The sequence below is a fragment of the Condylura cristata genome, unplaced genomic scaffold, assembly GCF_000260355.1.
Source record: "Condylura cristata isolate star-nosed mole 26May11 unplaced genomic scaffold, ConCri1.0 scaffold00024, whole genome shotgun sequence".
In the NCBI taxonomy this organism is placed as follows: Eukaryota; Metazoa; Chordata; class Mammalia; order Eulipotyphla; family Talpidae; genus Condylura; species Condylura cristata.
Window position 1 is genome coordinate 28272911 of NW_004567125.1, and position 18842 is coordinate 28291752.

Here is an 18842-nt window from a genome sequence, read left to right on the forward strand (position 1 = left end):
CCCACCACTCCCAAGGAGCCCGAGCCCGCCACCCCTGAGGAGCCGGAGCCCACTAAGCCCAAGGAGACTGCTCTAGTCACCTCAGAGGCCTCTACCCCTACTACTCCTGTGGAGCCTCCCAAAAAGCCTGCTGAACCAACTCCAAAGCTTCCTGCAGAGCCCATACCAAAAGCCACAGAAAACAGCCCCAAGCAGCCTGCTGTACCTACACCTAAAGCTCCCAAAGTGACCAAACCCCAAATGACAACAGCTAAAGACAAGACAACAGAAAAGGAGAAACCTACTACACCTGAAATTACAACAGCTGCACCCAAGATTACAACAAAAGAGACAACTGCAGCTGAAGAGGCTATGGAAAAACCTGAAGAAACAACAGTTATTCCAAAAGCTACAACTACTGATTCTAAAGTGACAACTTCTAAACGCCCCAAACCAACCAAAGCCCCCAGAAAGCCCAAGTCTACCAGAAAGCCTAGAGTGAAAAAACCAAAGACGACACCAACTCCTGCAAAGATGACTACAACCCCAGTGCCTGAAACAACCCCAGCCTCCACAACAGAAACCACGGTCCAGACCACCACCATTCCTATCCCAACTCCCACCTCAAAAATAGTGGAAATAAATCCAAAGGATGAAGATGCAGATGCTGCTGAAGGAGACAAACCTGAGATGATTCCCAGTGCCCCACTGTTAACTCCTATGGGTCGTCCAGGCAGTGAATTCTTAGCGGGAGGACACAATCAAGACATTGAAATCAAACCCATGCTTTCAGGTAACATATAGTTTACTTTTTGAATGGGTAATGTTAACTTAAATCTGAACCAGACTGCCTTCATTTAATATCAGTCTATAGGTAATGTATTATCTAGAGCCCAAGCTTTTATTTAAAATTTGTAGTTTTACAGCTTCTCTGCAGGTAAGTACAGAAGCCATGGGAAACTTACTGGGTCTTTGGAAAGTCCAGTAATAGCCTAATGTTAGAATTTAGTGCATCTGTAAGAAGCAGAGTTGGTGGGTAGAATGTCCACAATGTTTAGCTGGGAGTCTATCCTTGAAAGAAAGTATAATGAAAAGCAAAAATCGGCATTACTTTCTTTTCAAAAATAATTCTGAAGAGCAATCAGAACTGAAAAATGTCATTTCATCTTGAGGTGAAACATCCAATAATTATTTAATTTACAGGAAAAGCAGGTAACTCCATTCAAAGTCAATTTATTTTTGCACCTTTAAGATAGTTATGAATTATATTACTTTGATCACTTCTGTCTCTGAGATATGTAACGCCTCAAACTCTCCCTTGAAAGAAAACTCCATGGGATGTTTTGATAAAAACATTTTCTCCATTTCATTTGATATTCTCCACTTTTGTTTGATATTGGCTTAGTTTTTCTGATAACTTGTTTCAGATGAGACTGATCTGTGCAACGGCAAGCCAGTGGATGCAGTGACCACACTGCGCAACGGGACACTGGTTGCATTTCGAGGTGAGCTACACACATACTTCTTCTCTGCATCACTTTGTTCTTGGCATTTTTGTGAAACTAGAGTAGTAGAGCAAGTCTACTACTTTTGAGTTTTCTGGAGGGAAAGCTCATAGGTCAACTAAGGCTCACATGATTTTATGAGAAACTGAGTGAATTCTCAAAATATTGAAATAGCACACAGGCATATTATGGTAACAATTGAAAAAAAGAGCTTGAACTATTCCTTGGACTTTTCCTACTGTTAGGATAGAGTTCAAATTTTAATTTATCAAATGAAATGACATCAGATTTTGCAGTCCCTGCTATGCTTTATTTGAAAATCTTGATGGCGGCATGTTCAACAGAGAACAACACATAAACATTTATTTCATGTTCTCAGCTGTACTATCTGCTGCTTTCATCTTCTTTAATATAGATTTAACCTGAAAGAAACACTATAGACTCTCCTAAGTGATTTTAGTAGTCATTTAGTTATAATTTCTTATTCTTAAAGGTATACTGATGTCACTTTCTCTAAGCCAAAAAGCTAAAAAGTTTTTATAATTGAAAGTACATATATTTCAAAGGTGATGGTAAATTTCAGTTTTAAGAAATAGCCACTCTCTGGGCCCTCCCTGGTGGCGCAGCGGGTTAAAGCACAGCACTGAGAATCTAAAGCCGCTTCCGCATGAGTTCGATTCCCGCCTGCCCCGGAGGAGACCACATGGCGTGGCAGACCTCTCCTGACCCGCCCGCTGCTCCCCTCAGCAGTGTACTTCGTTGATCTGCCTGTTCTGTTCCCCATTCTGTCTCTGGTGAAGCCTCTCACCGGCCCTGAGCCTCTGGCCTGTACCCCAGTTCTGTATGCACAAATAAATAAATCTTAAAAAAAAAAAAAATAGCCACTCTCAGAAATGTTTTCTGTACTTGTGCTCACAGTTTGACTAATCAAGCTGCTCTTCTTTAAAATGATTTAGTACATTTTCGTTTCTCCCAGGATGGGTTTTAGCATTCACTCTTTATCAGCTGATTTACCACTTTCAATTTTAGGTCATTATTTCTGGATGCTAAGACCATTTACTCCACCTCCTCCACCTAGAAGAATTACTGAAGTTTGGGGTATTCCCTCCCCCATTGATACAGTTTTTACTAGATGCAACTGTGAAGGAAAAACTTACTTCTTTAAGGTAAAAGTATCTTTGTGAGCAATCTGCAACAGCTATTGTATGACAGTGTAATTCAGCTGGACCTCTGCTTCAGAAGAGTCCCCATATTTTTATAAACTAGTCTTTCAAAATTTAATAGCAAGTCTAACTTAACTTGGCAATTAAAGTTAAGCTTTTCTAACACTTGCTAAAAACTTTCTTCCTTTTTATCTGAGTTCCTAACCTTTTCTTTCTTTCCTAATGCCATTACCAACATTTTCTTTTTTATGATCAGGATTCTCAATATTGGCGTTTCACCAATGATGTAAAAGATGCTGGGTATCCCAAACAAATTGTAAAAGGATTTGGAGGACTAAATGGAAAAATAGTGGGAGCTCTCTCTGTAGCTAAATACATGAACAGACCTGAATCTGTGTACTTTTTCAAGAGAGGTATGTGTTAAATAATTGACAAAATGATAAAACTTACGAACTGACATGCCAAGAAAGTGTTATTTAATCATTTATTACTGGATTTACTGTCAAAAGATATCTTTAGTAACTAGAATTAAATATTTTCAATGAGAAATAGAAGTTGAGGGCAGTAAGACATATTTAGCTCTCTTGACATGTAAATCACAATTCCATCTGAGTTTTCAGGTCATCAATACTGTCAGGCAAAAGTAATGTTTATGTAATTTGTTGGCTTTGTTCATTAACAAGTAGTTCAGCATTTTTTCATAATACTCTTCACTAGTAGCCATTATTTATGTAGGGACATGTCTTTAAAAACATTGATCATGTCTGCCACCTGTAAAAATTTTTTTCAATCTTTTCTTGGGAATTAAAAAATAATTTTCTAATAGGTGGTGGTGTGCAGCAGTATACGTATAAACAGGAACCTGCCAGAAAGTGCCCTGGAAGAAGGCCAGCTGTAAATTATTCAGTATATGGACAAACAACACAGGTTAGGAGACGTCGCTTTGAACGGGCTATCGGACCTCCTCAGACACATACCATCAGAATTCACTATTCACCTGTGAGAGTCACTTACCAAGACAAAGGTAATGTTCTGTACCGGATGACAAATTCTTATACATGAAGCAGATGTAATGTGGTTTCTTACAAAGATTTACTGAACACAAATCTGACCAAAAAGCACTGCTACCTTAAGCTTATTCATGTAAAATAATATGCCTCAGTGAATAGTCAAACTCATTACTTTTTTATTGTGGGTAAGGAATAAAGTTATTCAGGTTTGTTAATTATAGTAAGTACCTCTTTGTATGGACATTATTTACAAGCCTGTAATGTAACCCCTTATAAGAGTCTAACAAGCAGACACTTGAGAGGGCAAAAACTGGGCACTGAAGTTAACAGAGCTAACTAAGGCAACCAAATTAGATCAAAACCCAGGTGTTGAGGTTAATAGCTGCTCTTTTCAATATAGTGCACTGCCTTTCAATGTGAAATTTCCAGTGAATTTGTCATCCACAGGTTTCCTCCATAATGAAGTTAGAGTGAGTACAATGTGGAGAGGACTTCCAAATTTGGTTACTTCAGCTATAGCACTACCCAATATCAGAAAACCTGATGGCTACGACTACTATGCCTTTTCAAAGAGTAAGTCAATAAAATTTTAATAGGCAAATATTAATAGCCTAACAAATATGCAAATTTATTCTGAAAATATGCATACTACCAAAACAAAACCACTAAGTATTGAATGGTAACTACAGGGGAGAAGCTAAACTACAATACTAATTACTCAAAAGAGATTTTTCACTTTATCTGCAAATACATTGAGCTGCAGTTTAATTCTGTCCTTTCTTCATGAGATTAAAGCCCATTATGACAAAACATCTGGTTACTTGAGTAAAATTGCTACTGAAAACAACATTCTACCTGTGGCAACAACATTAAATACCTGTGGCATTTAACAGAGGTGTTGTTTGCAACAGTTATACTGATTTGCATCATTCATAGTCTCCAAGATCAGAAAGAAGTTTCTCAGAAACTGTTTTTATTAAACAAGGATTTCCTGGGACACTCTTCTTTGAAAAATTTAGAAATATAAGGCATTCTATCTATATGAATCATGTCAGAATGCCTTTGTTTAAAAAGGATAAAATCCAGTGAATTTTTTTTTTTCAAATTCTACTTTGAAAAAGGAAAGCTTTATCTAATTTTACTGAAATAACATGAAAGGTCAACCATTACAAGCAAATGACTTTGACAGTGAGTTCAAATTAATTAATGCAAGTATTTCTGATATTAAAACAAGTGTCTTTGAACATAATAAACACAAACTATTGTTAAATGCTTGGCTTTCTTTTAACTAAAAAAATGATTTCTCTTTGATTTAGATCAATACTATAACATTGACGTGCCTAGCAGAACAGCAAGAGCGGTCACTACTCGTTCGGGACAGACCTTATCCAAGGCCTGGTACAACTGTCCTTAGTCAAGAAACAAAGGAAGAACAACTAATTAAAATGAAGAAAAGAATAATAAATTTTAACACTGAAATACATTTTATTAATAAAGCATCGAGATGAGCATACCAATTTAAATACAAAAATGTTTTTTAAACTCGACAGTCATCACACAGATTTGACAATCTTATTCACAGTTATTACAGTTCATAGAACATTTAATTAATATTTCCTCTGTTTATTCCTCCTCTCCCTCCCATTGCATGGCTCACACCTATAAGAGATAAAACGGAAGCAAACTGAATACATCTTTTCAGGGGTTAGCTTAAAACTAGAATATTCACTTAACCTAGTTCATTATAAAAATTGTTTCCAGCATCAAGTATCTTGGTACTGCAGATAAAATACCTAGATACTTCTTCAGTAAAAATAACTATAGCAACTAGATATTTTTGTGGCACGAATAAAACAGTTTTTAAAGTAACTAAGTGGTCACAAGGCTTTATTCTGTTGTACAAAAAGTAAATAACAACAGCAGAGATGTAACAAATGACATAGGACTATACCACTCTAATTTTTCTAAATCTTAGTCTGAACTAAAGAAAGAAAAGAGTAAGTGTAAAATACCTACACATACCTATTGTAACTACTTATGGTTTACAAATCTGTCTGTAAGAAATTTACAGATTAGTTAACATCACATGCTCTATGTGGAATTATTTAATCAGTCTTCGGAATATTTTTAAAATATGACACACAGGTTGGAGCTTAAAAACTAGAAAACTTGTTGCATTCATTACTATCTGACATCCTATCATATAATCAATGTTAGAAAATTACCTCTCTGTCTGTTAAACTGACGACCACGGACACCTTGTCTCAATGTTGTCTGAAGCCTCACTCGTCTGAAAGGTTTTGGTTGATTGCTGCTAGTATCTAAGAAAAAGAGTATATAAGAAAGCAAGTTAAAAAACAAAAAAACAGGTAAAATGGCACACAAATTATGAGTGCATGTATAAATATGTAGGTGTTCATTGCTTTCAAGATTGAAAGCATCTTTAACAAAGAACACTTAAACCAAAAGGGAAAAACATAAAACAAATTCAAACATTCTTACTTGAAAAAAAAAAAGTGGTTAAGTAAAAGTACCTTTTCATTCATTCACTCACTAATAAATATTTACTCTGGCCCAAGTATCATTCACTGTGCTAGAATTTGGGAAATACAATGAAAAACAAAACAATCATGTCCCTCAGGAAACAATCCATTACTATATAATGTGAGTCCTATCTGACTCTTCACTGGACACCCAAACCCAATCATTAGCAAATCTCGCCAGTTTTAGTTTAAATAAACCCCCCCAAATCTGATTTCTCCTTATAACCTTAACTATCCTATCTAAAACAGGACTATAGTGGTGGACTTTGGAGAGATGGTAATGGGTACCCTATGGTCAACACCGAGAGACAGAATACTAATGTTACCACAATTAAAAAGTAAACTAACAACAAAGTAGCCTTTAAACTTCAAAAACTTGAAATGCCTAACACTGAAGTTGTTTACAGCAGTAAATTTCACACAATTTTTGAAGCAACAGACCTCTTACCCCTTTACTTTCCCTAATCAAACTTCATAGAATCTCAATATGCAAAACAAATAAAATGGAGCTTCTCCAGTTTAACAAAGGCAGGTCTGGAGTACTACTCCTAGGCATTCTTCCCAGTAACCCAACCACAATTGCCTCTGGCACACATCTAACAGCCACAGAGGTTTACAGAACATATGGTGACAATCACCTGTCTAGATTAAACAGGAGGGACATGGTATGTAATTACACAAAACTAGGAGGTACAGCCTTCCACACATCTAAGTTATATATAGAACCACTGTTTATGTGTGGCTGGTAATTAACTGAAATGCTGTTATGTGACATGACAGTAGTAAGACTTGAAAATCAAAATCACTCCTTATTCTTGGACTGCAGAAAGGATGCTGTACTAGAAATAGATATGAGACAACATTCATCTCCTTATACATTTCTATCAGAACTCTTGAGTGATCAGATATGTAACAATGAATCGTTAATATTTTAAAAGGAATCTTTTCTAAGTAGTAGGTCTCAGCATTGCACTTAAAATATTCAGTGAACAGATGGGTTACTATCAGGCTTGACAGAGTAAAATAGCAAATGTGATAAGTAAGCACTGACTTCAACGTAGTCATCAATTATGTTACTGAAGAATTACTATTTTTATAGATTAGGCTTTAGCTCCAAGGGAATGCTGTGGCTGGTCTGATCTTCAAACTGCTAAAACTCTTGATACCAGCAAGAGTTTCTCTTTCTTATTCATGTGTTCACTAGACTAGCACTTTTTATTATCTTTGCATATACAACTTGGTTAACCATTTGGCATAAGAAGTCCAGCTTTCAGCATACCCTGGATGGTGACTTAGCTCATTTATTTATAGGTTCTGACTTAAAATGAGACTTTTATTTGAGCATTCAGAGGCCATTGTAGGTTACTACTTGACCTAATTTTAATACTATCTGAAGGAATAGGAAGACCCAAGGATGGAGTGGATGGGTACATTGGCTATTAGAGCAGAACAGACAAATACCAATGAAATTGGCCATTTCATATGGGTGCAATTCATGGTGCCCCAAAACAATAACAACATCAAAGATTGCAGTCACAGATCACCGTTACAGATTAATAAAATGTCTGAAATGTGAGAATTAGTGAAATGTGACTGAGCTGCTACAAAGTGAGCACATGCTCTTGGGAAAATGGCACTGACAGCTTGTTCCATGCAGGGTGGCCAAAAACCTTCGATTGAAAGAAATATACAACCTGCAATAACATGAGAATGACTGCTCCTCTAGTAAAAATTCCATTTCAAATTAAGTTTTTAAAATTCAGTAAAAAATAAATTACCACATTATTACTAATACAAGGCTTTGCAAACAAGTCTGATGTGTGCAAGTTGTATTAAAGTCATGAGCAGGACCTTACCAACAGAAGAGCTGGAGGGAGGATCCTGGCTAGTGGAGGGGAGATCTGACTCATCAGATGCCTGCACAGGCTCTTCTTCCTGTTGGCTGTCGATTTCTAGGCCTGCTTCTGAACTAATACTAAGAGAGGGAAACAAAAATTGGTTATAAAATACAAAACCAATCCCAGAAAAGTACCTATTCTAAATTGTTCCCAACTATTTTTGATAGCGTGTCACTTGAATACCCTACCAGTTTCTTTCAACTCAAACTTAAGAGATACTGATGCTGGTTATGTGGTAATAACATGCTCTTTCTAAAGGGGAGGGGCAAAGAAAGTTTCAGTTGGTCTTTCCTTATTCCTCTTCTCACTAGGAAATATTCCAATTTTAGTTTTGCCTTGTTATTTTCCTTTTTGACAAAGGGATGTTTCCATTCTTGATATTCAAAGAAAACATATACAGATTTTGATAAATCTCAAGCAATTCTCTAGGAAAGCAAAGTATTAAAATAACTCACAGTAGTGACAACTATTATTAATATAGCAGTGACTCATGATGGGCCCCAGCCCAGATGAGATAGGTTGTGGGTGTGTGTGTGAAATTCTTGACTCAATGGCTATAATGTGGTCTTTCTCACTCTCTCATTCTAGAAAGCATACTGAAAATCAAGTGAGGGAAATAAATAGGAAAAATATGACTCTGCTCTAGTTTTTATAATTTGCAAACTTAGTACAATTAGTAACAATGCACTGAAAGATGTTTATGATTATGTGCTTAAGTTGAACAGAGTTGAAGGCAAATGTCCAATCTAGTCTGAGTCAGTTACCAGTGGTGTAGTTTAAGTATGTAAGTTATTTTAACATGCTTGATAGTACTCATTTGTAAAATGTAAAATAATACCCTGCAGAGTTATTGTGTGGTCTAGAAATGAACTGCATACTTGCTATGGAATTAAAGGCAGTTAAGAGTCTTAGCAGGGTCTGCAGGCACCCCAAAATTAAGTACAACTGCAGTAAAGCATAGTAATAAACGTGCTATTTTTTCTCATACAGTAGAGTTAGCCTATACCTACTCCAAAAAAATGTTGCTAAATAAAACAAAATCCTTCAGTTCTTCCTAGGAAATTTGATTTCTACTTCTGGCTAACATTTGTGCTCATGAACTAGTCCAATTTTTATTTATTAAAAACTAGGTTTTCAAATTAACTTGAAAGTGAAATTTCTCCCAGATCACTCACTGTCCAGTGTCCCTTCCATTAAATTACTTCTTTTGGCTTAAAAAACATCCAGATGATGTCATGAAATACTTTTTTTTTTAAACTTTATTGTAACTGATGTGTGATAGTTCAGTCAGGTCTTAAAAACTAGTAGAAAGTTTGTAACCTTAAGAATTCAGTATTTCAGGAACCAAATCCAGTACAAACTAAGTCCACTACTAAATGGAAAGTGAGTAATTTCCTAATTTTCACAGAAAGACTTCTTTCTTCGGGAAAAGTTCAAGAACTCCATTAATGGAATGGTACCACTGATTTTAAAGAAATGCTCTGTCTGAAAATGTATCATGTAATTTTCAAGGAAACAATCATTAAAAAAAGTATTTGTCTTCTATAATAACAACTTCCAAGTCCCAAAATATACCACTACATGCAAAAACTAACCTTGGTTTTATTTTTTTGTATTAAGATGTTATTATTGTCTTTTTTCTGGCCAAGGAAAATAAATGTGAAGCCTGGCAAGTCTACAACAAACAAAAATTACAAAATAAACATTTACCCTTCAGATTCTGCCTCCACAAATACTTCATCTCCATCATCACCTGCTGCTGTTTCATTTGTTGTGGATAAAGTGCCAGTGGATGTGGTCACCATTGGAACAGACTGAGACGCATGCTCTGAAGCATCTGAGGTGGTGCTCTCAGTAAATACGGTCACTACAAAAATGAAAAGACCAGAAAAATATTCCAAACCTTAACTTCGTGATTTACCTAATTTAACAAGGTATCTCACAAATCTACATTTTACTAATAAAACATGTAGGCTATGTATCTGACTTTGATGCCTACCTGGGGCTGCCACTTGTAGAGGAGTAGTGGGAACACTTCGGCCACCTGACTCTTCTTCATGAGCTAGGAAGAGGGGCGTTTCATACATTCCTAAGCCTAAAAACAATTCTGAATATTAATGAATGATTGAAAGAACACAGAACTTCAATATGCCAAGTATCTGAAAGAAATTACTAGCTAAGACTTAACTTTGTTGAAGCTCACCATTAGCCATTAAACAACAACAAAAATCAATGCTCAAAAAGTACAAAAAATTAACATGCCCTAACCCTAATGTAAGTATCCTTAAGAATCCCCCACCCCCCCAAAAAAAACAGGTACAATATTATTCTTGTATTCTAAGACAAGCTGACTCTTTATTCATAACTTAAAATAGGTACAATATTAGATACTACTCCTCATTAAAACTGCAAAGTATTATTATTGCACTTTTTGCTAAAGAAACTGAACTTTAAGGAGGTAGCTAACCTTCTGGAGGTTGTAAAGATAGTATGACTTTCCAATTAAAACCAAAATCTGATTTACACATCTAGGAATTATACTACAAAACAAAACCACATAAAAATCAGCATTTCTAAAAAATCAAATCAGAATTTCATATTTGTTAGATTCATAGAACACTAGAAATAACCACCTTAAAACACCAGGACTAAGACATTACATGATTCACACATGAGAATTACAGATTAATAATTAGGTTTGGACTTCTAGTATGTATCATTTCTTTACAAAATGCCAGCTTCCCAAAAATACAGTATGCTATATGAATGCCATCAGAGTAAAAATAATCCCACAAACAATATAATTTATGTCCAATCAACTACTATTAGTTAACTTAAGGGTCATTTTATCTCATGTTTAATATATTTTTGCTTATTTTTAATGTTAATGGAAAATATCTAGTTTTATATACTTAACTAGAAATGTTAAATGTCAAGCCAAAACCTAAAATACACTGCATTTTTTCCAGTACTTTGAAGTGTTTGGTAGTACCTATAGATATTGATAGCTTCAATAAATATTCCTGCATACTTAGTGACACGTATGATACTACATTAGGAGTCAGAAGAGATACAAATGTAAACACTAGTCCTTATGCTCAAAGAACTCAAAAATTTCGTCGAAAGACAAGATTTACATCTAAGGCAATGCTTGTTAATTAACATAGGGATTAATTTAGGTGTCAGCTTTTTAAACACTTTTATTTGTTCACTTTATAAAATCACATTGGAATAGCTAATTACCAAATACATGCAGATCCAGATCTCTATTTAGTTACTTACCTCCTTGGGAAGCAAGCTGGCCAAGATCTGAGTGACTAGAGCTTGTCTGTGGCATATCTTCAGGTGGACCAAACCGGAATCTAGGAACACCAGCAACCTGTGGGGAACTAAATAGACAGAAACTAATTTAAGAGAAAATTTAAACTTACCCTACTTAAAACATATGATTGGAAAGAATATGAGAAGGAAGAATGAGCATAAATTAACTGAGAAGAAACAGACTGAAAATAAAGTTGATAAAGCAATTCTGAATCTAACAAAGGTACTCTCTAGATAATAGCTATAAATGAACTTCAACATATGAATCATTTGATTCATACAATTTATAACCTCAGCTCTCCTGAACTACACTTCACATTCAAACATTTGCCAAATGTCTCTATGAAAGCAACACAAACTGAACAAGAGACCACAAAAATAAAAGTATGAGACTAAGTTCTGTGTTTTCACTATTTCACATAAAGAAATCAGGTCACCTCTCTAGCCCATTTCTTATCTGAAAGCATTTACTTAATGGCTCCCAAAGTCTAGAAAAATTCCTCTTGTAGATTACAAGAAACTTGTCTTCCCCTGTCCACCAACACTAATATCCATTTTCCTGTCCACAATCCAGGACATAAAAGCATTATTTCTGTCACATCTTATCCTATCCTTCCTTAGCTAGCCAGCTACTAATTTTATGTATTATATCATTGCAGTAAATGTTGTATTTATTTTCTTCCCATATCAAAACTACTGCTTTAGTTAAGTATACTCTTTTTCAGATAGATTTTTAAAAACTTTTCTCCATAGTTATTCTTTCTTTTTAAGACTTAAATTCTTTACTTATGCATACAAGCACTGGGGTGTAAGCAGAAGTGAGTAAGATGAGAGGATGCACCAGAGACAGAGTGGGGAGCAGAAGAGTTGGAGTGACTTGAAACACACTGCTGAGAGGAGCAGCTGAGACAGCAGAGGTTTGCCATTCCCTGTGTGTCACCTCCCTGGCTGGGAATAAACTCTTTTTGCAGCAGTGGTTGGCGGTAGTTTGATGTGCTCCCTTGTGCCACCAAGGAGGCCCCATCAAATTATTCTTGAGTGGAAGAATCTTTTTGCTATGCTAGAATGCTATTAATGGGGGGCACTCAGAGCGCACTTTTGATTGGGTGACTTTTAGAGGGAAGGAGTGACACTGATAGGCTAGTTTGCAAAAATGTTAGCTGATGATTAATTGAGTTAGTATAAATTGGTTCTAACGGCCACACATTAATACATACTACACGACAATCACTCTTTTTCGAGGTTTGTAGAAACAATTTTCAAGAACATCCTGTAATATAACAAATACTTCACTCACAACTAAATGTGTACTTAACAAAAAACATAGGAATCCTTTTTTGTTCTTTAAAAGGAGTGGAACAGCATAACAGTTAACACAGACTCTAGAGCTAGACGGACTGGTTTAAAACACAAACCACATTTCCTGACTCTGATCTCTGGCAAATTTGTTAATCTCTGTGCTTTAGTACTCATCTGTAAAGTGGCAATATTAAAAGAAATATGTAATAAATACTTATTATTCTTAATACTTACTACCCTTAGTAAGTATTCTTAAGTATTAGGTAATACTGGACACAAGCTAGGAAGCATTATAGCTGAAATTCAAATCCTGAAACTCCAACTCTAAAGTTGATGTTCTTAATCATTTTTATGCTACCTTTCTATCTCCAATTTATAACAGAAGTAATTGTATTTCATTCACCTGTAAGTAACTTTCTTGATACTATAATACTCAACCAATAAAATGTGAACAAATTGACAACGGAACAGAAAGAACTGGAATTAGTCACAAATGTTTCCCTTTCACAAACTTACTGAATTGCTTCAGCAAATCCATCAGTTCGATGTGGGACTACAAGAGTTGGGGTACTTGGAACTGTTCTGTCTTCATCATCAAAAAAATGCTGCTGCTAAAACAAAGAGAAAACAGGAACTAACCAGGCCTGCCAGGAACATACAAAAGGACTATACAGATATCTGCTGAATAAATAAGTCATTTATACATGGCAAGTACTTACCATGCCACCTATTCCTGGAGTCAGCTGAAGCCCACGTCCCACAGACTGCCTCCGGGTCATCTGAATTCTCTGCGTCAAAAAAGATTCGCATTTGTTTTAAAGAATTAAATGAAAACATAAATACCAATTTTCAATGGAATTAGCTTATTGTGCTGGTTTAAAAAAAAAACCACAACAAAATGCTAGCCAACAGTATGAAATAAATCAGAGCATTTTCTCAGGAAACATTACTAATCTCATAATAAAGAAAGCACATCAATATTTAAAACCAGTCTCTGATCCTATCTTACTTGTACTTAACTAATTTAATTCTGATCTCCTTAATTTAAAATGTTAATAAGTATGCTATGGATCTTAAGTCTCAATGATTCTTTGGCATTCAAACAAGCAGTACTGATGTCTTATAAATTGTTTCCCAACGTAGGCATGTTCTTTCTATCTTCATTTTTTAAAGATTTATTTACGCATACACCTCTGGTGTAGGCCAGAGGTGAGGGGATTGAGAGGATTCACTAGAGACAGAGTGAGGAGCAGAATAGGCAGATCAAATGAAATACACTGCTGAGGGGAGCAGTGAGTGAGACAGGAGAGGTCTGCATCATTACGTGGGTTTATCTCGCTGGCAGGGGATTGAACTCATGTTGCAGTGGCTAGCTATAGCTTGATAACACTGAGACTTAACCACTTGTACCACCAGTAAGGCCCCGAGAGAAGTCCTATCTATCCAGTAATAGATTTAGTGTATTTCACAGGATCTGTACATGATCCTTTAAGGTTATATTTTCACATAATGTAGTTACCTTCCTTAATATTTTAGTAGAACCTACACTGTTCCTATATGACAGGTAAATAAGTCTCAAGCTGTATTATTAACAGACCTTTTATACTACTATTTCTTCAAGAGTTTTTCATCAAAATGTGCTACATATAAAGGGGCATGGATACTGTCTCTAATTTTAAGTGAAAATTAGTATATGACTGCTAAATAATGAGAAAAAAATGCTGTGATGCACAACAAAAATTTCCCATTTAAAAAAACAAAACAAAAACCCATGTGTACGTTACAGAAATAAACAATTAAAAATAGCCTGGGCCCTCCCTGGTGGCGCAGCGGGTTAAAGCACTGCACTAAGAAGCTAAAGCCACTTCCGCATGAGTTCAATTCCCGCCTGCCCCGGAGGAGACCACATGGCGTGGCAGACCTCTCCTGACCTGCCCGCTGCTCCCGTCAGCACTGGATTTCGTCGATCTGCCTGTTCTGCTCCCCACTCTGTCTCTGGTGAAGCCTCTCACCAACCCTGAGCCTCTGGCCTGTACCTCAGTTCTGTATGTACAAATAAAAATAAATCTAAAAAAAAAAAAAAAAAATAGCCTACCATCATATTCCACCTAGTACATAAATTCTCCACAGTCCATTGTGCTTCCTTCCTTCTTTGTTCTTACCCTTCCTGTGTGCATTCTCCCTCTGGATGTTTCAGTTTTATATTCAGCTTTTAAGGAGATTTATTTATGCATACAGAATAGTGCTGTAGGCCAGAGGTGGTGAGAGGATTCACCAGAGACAGAGCAGGGAAGAGAACAGGTAGACTGATGAAGTATACTGCTAAGGGGAAAAGCGGGTGGGTCAGGAGAGGTCTGTCACACCATGTGGGTCACCTCTGGGACAGAGATCAAACTTGCACTGAAGCATTGGCAGTTAGCTTCATAGTGCTACATTTTAACCAGCTGAAGCACCAGGGAGGGCCCTATAATTACTTTTTAAGCTGAAACAAGACTTATTCAAGTTCACTTTTCAGAAAAGACAAGTGCTTTTAATACCTGAACTGGTGGTCCCAACTCTTGAGGTGGAGCATGAATGGTCAGTCGTGGGGGCAGTGGGTGTGGTGGACGTCTGGGTGACTGAGGAGCTCGAGGAGTCTGCCTTTCAGAAGCTGATGATGGCTGCTGTTCTCTAGAAATCTCCTGGGAAAAAGAAGACTCTGCAGTACTTGTATTTCCTTCACCTGTAAGAAAAGAAAAACTTATTCTTAACAACTAAATTTACTACAAAATAACCTGACAATTTCTTAAGTATAAATCTTGCCATTAAGAACACCACTAATAGTTTCAGAAACAAAACACAGTGAGGTGTGGCAGAAGCAGAGAAAATGGGTGCGCATGTAGTCAGTTCTGTATGGCCTTAAGGCATGTTCCTTCACCTCCCTGAGTATACTTTCTTGGTTCGTAAAAGGAACAAATAAAATCTATAAGAAAAGTGTTTTTGAAGACTTCAAAATAAAGCATACAGCCTAACTTATGATAAAATAAACATTTAATAAACTGGCTCATGTTACTAAAAAGGGTGAATTACCTAAAGGTGGGATCACTATAGTATCAGTATTATTTTCCTCAAACTGGATGAAAGAGATCATGGGAAAAAGTCCTATGCTGATACTTTTATATTTTGCTACCTCTAAATTCTGGATTTCAATGATCTTTCAGAGGTTTGTATCTCATACATACATGGTAGAAATATAGAAGCTGTCCTCACTGTAAAAATACTGAATAAGATATTATAAAAGTAGTTTGAAAATGTGATGGTTACAATCAGTAATTCTAGTTCAAATGCTTAATAGCTATGTGTCCTTCATTAAGTTACTGTGCTCCTGTTTCTCAGATTCTTCATTGGTAACTACTCTGATAAGTTTATAACAGAAAATAAATAATTCAGTATAATTTTTCAGAAAAAGCATTTTTGCAATGCTTATCAATCAACTTAGCTTTTTATCCATATCACCAGGCCCTTTTTTGCTTGATTTTAAATAGACAGTTGGCATTGAGTATTCAAAGGATATATGTTATATGCCTTCTGTCTAGAAAAAATGGCTAAGATCGCTGTTCTCAACAGATTTATTTTTGAGTAATATCTGAAACACCAAAACAAAAACCCAAACCTTCCGTCTGTATCCTAACTATGTGGATATGTAAGCCAACAAAATATTTTATGAAATATACGTCACTATTCAAAGCATCATTAATCTCTCTTTACATCCATATAGCATTTAAAAAGCTAACAGTATTCTTTATTAAATGGCTAAAAGCTTGCTGTTCTGTTAACAAATGAAAAGTCAAAAAAATTTTTACTTTATCACTTTTTTAGATAATGCCCAATCTTGATTTATTGTACACTGCTTTAAAGGGGAAATAAAGGGAAATTTATTATATGCTTGGCTATTCATTTATTTTAAAGCTACATACAGAGTATGATATTCTACAATAGGTACTTATAAAAGAAAGCGACTTTGCAAATGATACAGATGAAATAAAAAACTTACTAATCATCTTTCAAATTCTCATATTCTAATCTTAAAAAGTTATTCCCATTTTTACTTTTTGTATTGAGGTAACTTGGCTTAAAGTATTACGAAAAATAATGCTGTTACTTTGTACTTTTAAGTAACAGGTCTCTATGGAGACTCAGATATACAATTTCCAATTAATCTAAGTATCTACTAGGATTATTATATTTCTATGCATTTCTGAATAATGTATACCTTACAATATTATACCAGATGATTACCAATTCCTTAAAACATTCAAAAGCAATTCTAAACTTTCATAATCTTTTATTATCTATAGCATTTCAGTGAAACTCCAGGACTAATCCCTTCAAATATTTAGGAAAAGGGATGTTACAATGATCAAAAAGTATTTTATGCATTGGGAGAAATATTAGACAGCATTCCAAAACTCTAAAATTCAAAGGTCTTGAAACATGTAGCTTGATTAGCCTGACCTCTTCTAGCTGCAAACTGCTGCCACTGTTATTAATGTCCCTGATTATGTGGGCATTTATTAATACACATTTCAAAATGTTTGACTCTTACAGCAGTTCCACTAAATATAAGAAACAGTACAAAGATTGCATTTCACAATCAGACATATAGTAGACTGTGATAAAATATTGAGAGTTTAACAAGTGCTAATCTCTTGCTTGTCAATTTGCTAACCAAGTTTCATTTCTTACATTGTTAAATGCAACCTTAATTTAGAAACTACTACTAGAAATGTTTTGTTAATCAAAACAAAACAAAAATCCTCTTTAAAAAACCAAAAGTCCTCACCACTGTTTTGAGAATCAGCAGCTCTCTGATTACTTTCACCTCCACCCATACTTTCTTCAGTTTCAGTACCTGGATCAGTTCCATCACCACCCTGAAAAAACAATGTGATGACAAAGAAATACAAAGAAAATCAAGTAATCATTTTAAAAATAATTAACCAAAGAAAACTAGAGTAAAAAGAAACTAAACGCATACAAAGTTTAAGTGTCAGGACACTAAAACTTCAATAAGGGCCTCTTTTATATGGTTGGAAAACAGTTTTCTAAGCAAGTTCTTTAAAGAAAACAGATGGTCAGAATCAGTTACCTCAGCATCATCAGCTTCGTACCCATCATTGCCGTCTGCACTCCCAGTACCCTCGTTACTATCTTCACCCTCATCTCCCATTCCTGTGTCATCTTCGTCATCGTCATCATCTTCTTCATCTTCTTCATAGTCCTAGTAGAGAAACCTCAATATATATCAGTACAGGTCGAGTATCTATACACAGATTTTCTACATCCTAATACCACAATTAGAAACTTAAGGGCACTTACTAAGAGATGCATGGGGTTAATTTAGTGACAGCCAATATCAAAACCATGAAGCTTAGTAGAATCAATACAATCACAACCATTTTGAATTCTAAGTATCCTCATTAGATCAAAGATTAAAGATTAGTTCAAAGATTAAAGTTCTTAGATATCTAAAAAGTATCAAGTGGTTGACTTTAATTCAAAATGTGACACTGAAGAAGAAAATGCTGAACATATACTATGAGATTTGAAAAAACAATTGACTAATGAAAGAAAATCTGAAAACGTCAACAAAGGATTCACTTTCAAAAGTAAAATACAGACATTTCACTTAAAATACAATTAGCACACCACATTACTTTTGAAATATCAGAACTATTACTTTTCTTACACAAACTACAAAAAAAAGCTACTTCCTATGCACCTGTGGAAACCATAAAACTTAGCAGAAGAGGCAGACTGATGGAAATACACTGCTGAAGGGAGCAGCAGGCAAGACAAGTCTGCTATGCCCGAGTCACTTCCTTGGCCAGGGATCTAATGTCTATTGTAGTGGCTGCAGTGGCTTTAATCCCTTGAGCCATCAGCAAGGACCCACTAATTATTTTTTGAGGGCCCTCCCTGGTGGCGCAGCAGGTTAAAGCATAGCAGGTTAAAGCACAGCACTAAGAAGCTAAAGCCACTACAGCATGAGTTCAATCCCTGCCTGAGGTGACAACATGGTACAGCAGACCTCTCCTGACCGGCCAGCTGCTCCCCTCCACAGTGTGCTTCGTTGATCTGCCTG

General features: G+C 35.7%; 2 protein-coding genes across 2 annotated transcripts in view; one reads left to right on the forward strand and one right to left on the reverse strand.

Moving 5' to 3' along the window:
- The window catches only part of PRG4 (proteoglycan 4), a 15728-nt gene extending 10616 nt beyond the window's left edge, over positions 1-5112 (forward strand). The window contains exons 6-12 of the mRNA XM_012728923.1: positions 1-772; positions 1407-1484; positions 2514-2650; positions 2904-3060; positions 3474-3671; positions 4105-4230; positions 4974-5112. Coding sequence (XP_012584377.1) covers positions 1-772; positions 1407-1484; positions 2514-2650; positions 2904-3060; positions 3474-3671; positions 4105-4230; positions 4974-5071 — 1566 coding nt within the window. The 3' untranslated portion in view covers positions 5072-5112. The remainder of the gene's footprint in view (positions 773-1406; positions 1485-2513; positions 2651-2903; positions 3061-3473; positions 3672-4104; positions 4231-4973) is intronic.
- Positions 5113-5123: 11 nt separating this feature from the next.
- Positions 5124-18842, reverse strand: part of TPR (translocated promoter region, nuclear basket protein) — a 60989-nt gene continuing 47270 nt past the window's right edge. The window contains exons 40-50 of the mRNA XM_012728924.1: positions 17847-17978; positions 17541-17631; positions 15256-15440; positions 13438-13506; positions 13235-13329; positions 11381-11487; positions 10098-10193; positions 9809-9965; positions 8057-8175; positions 5883-5978; positions 5124-5316 (exon numbers count right to left, since the gene is read on the reverse strand). Of these exons, the coding sequence (XP_012584378.1) occupies positions 5261-5316; positions 5883-5978; positions 8057-8175; positions 9809-9965; positions 10098-10193; positions 11381-11487; positions 13235-13329; positions 13438-13506; positions 15256-15440; positions 17541-17631; positions 17847-17978 (1203 nt within the window). The 3' untranslated portion in view covers positions 5124-5260. The remainder of the gene's footprint in view (positions 5317-5882; positions 5979-8056; positions 8176-9808; positions 9966-10097; positions 10194-11380; positions 11488-13234; positions 13330-13437; positions 13507-15255; positions 15441-17540; positions 17632-17846; positions 17979-18842) is intronic.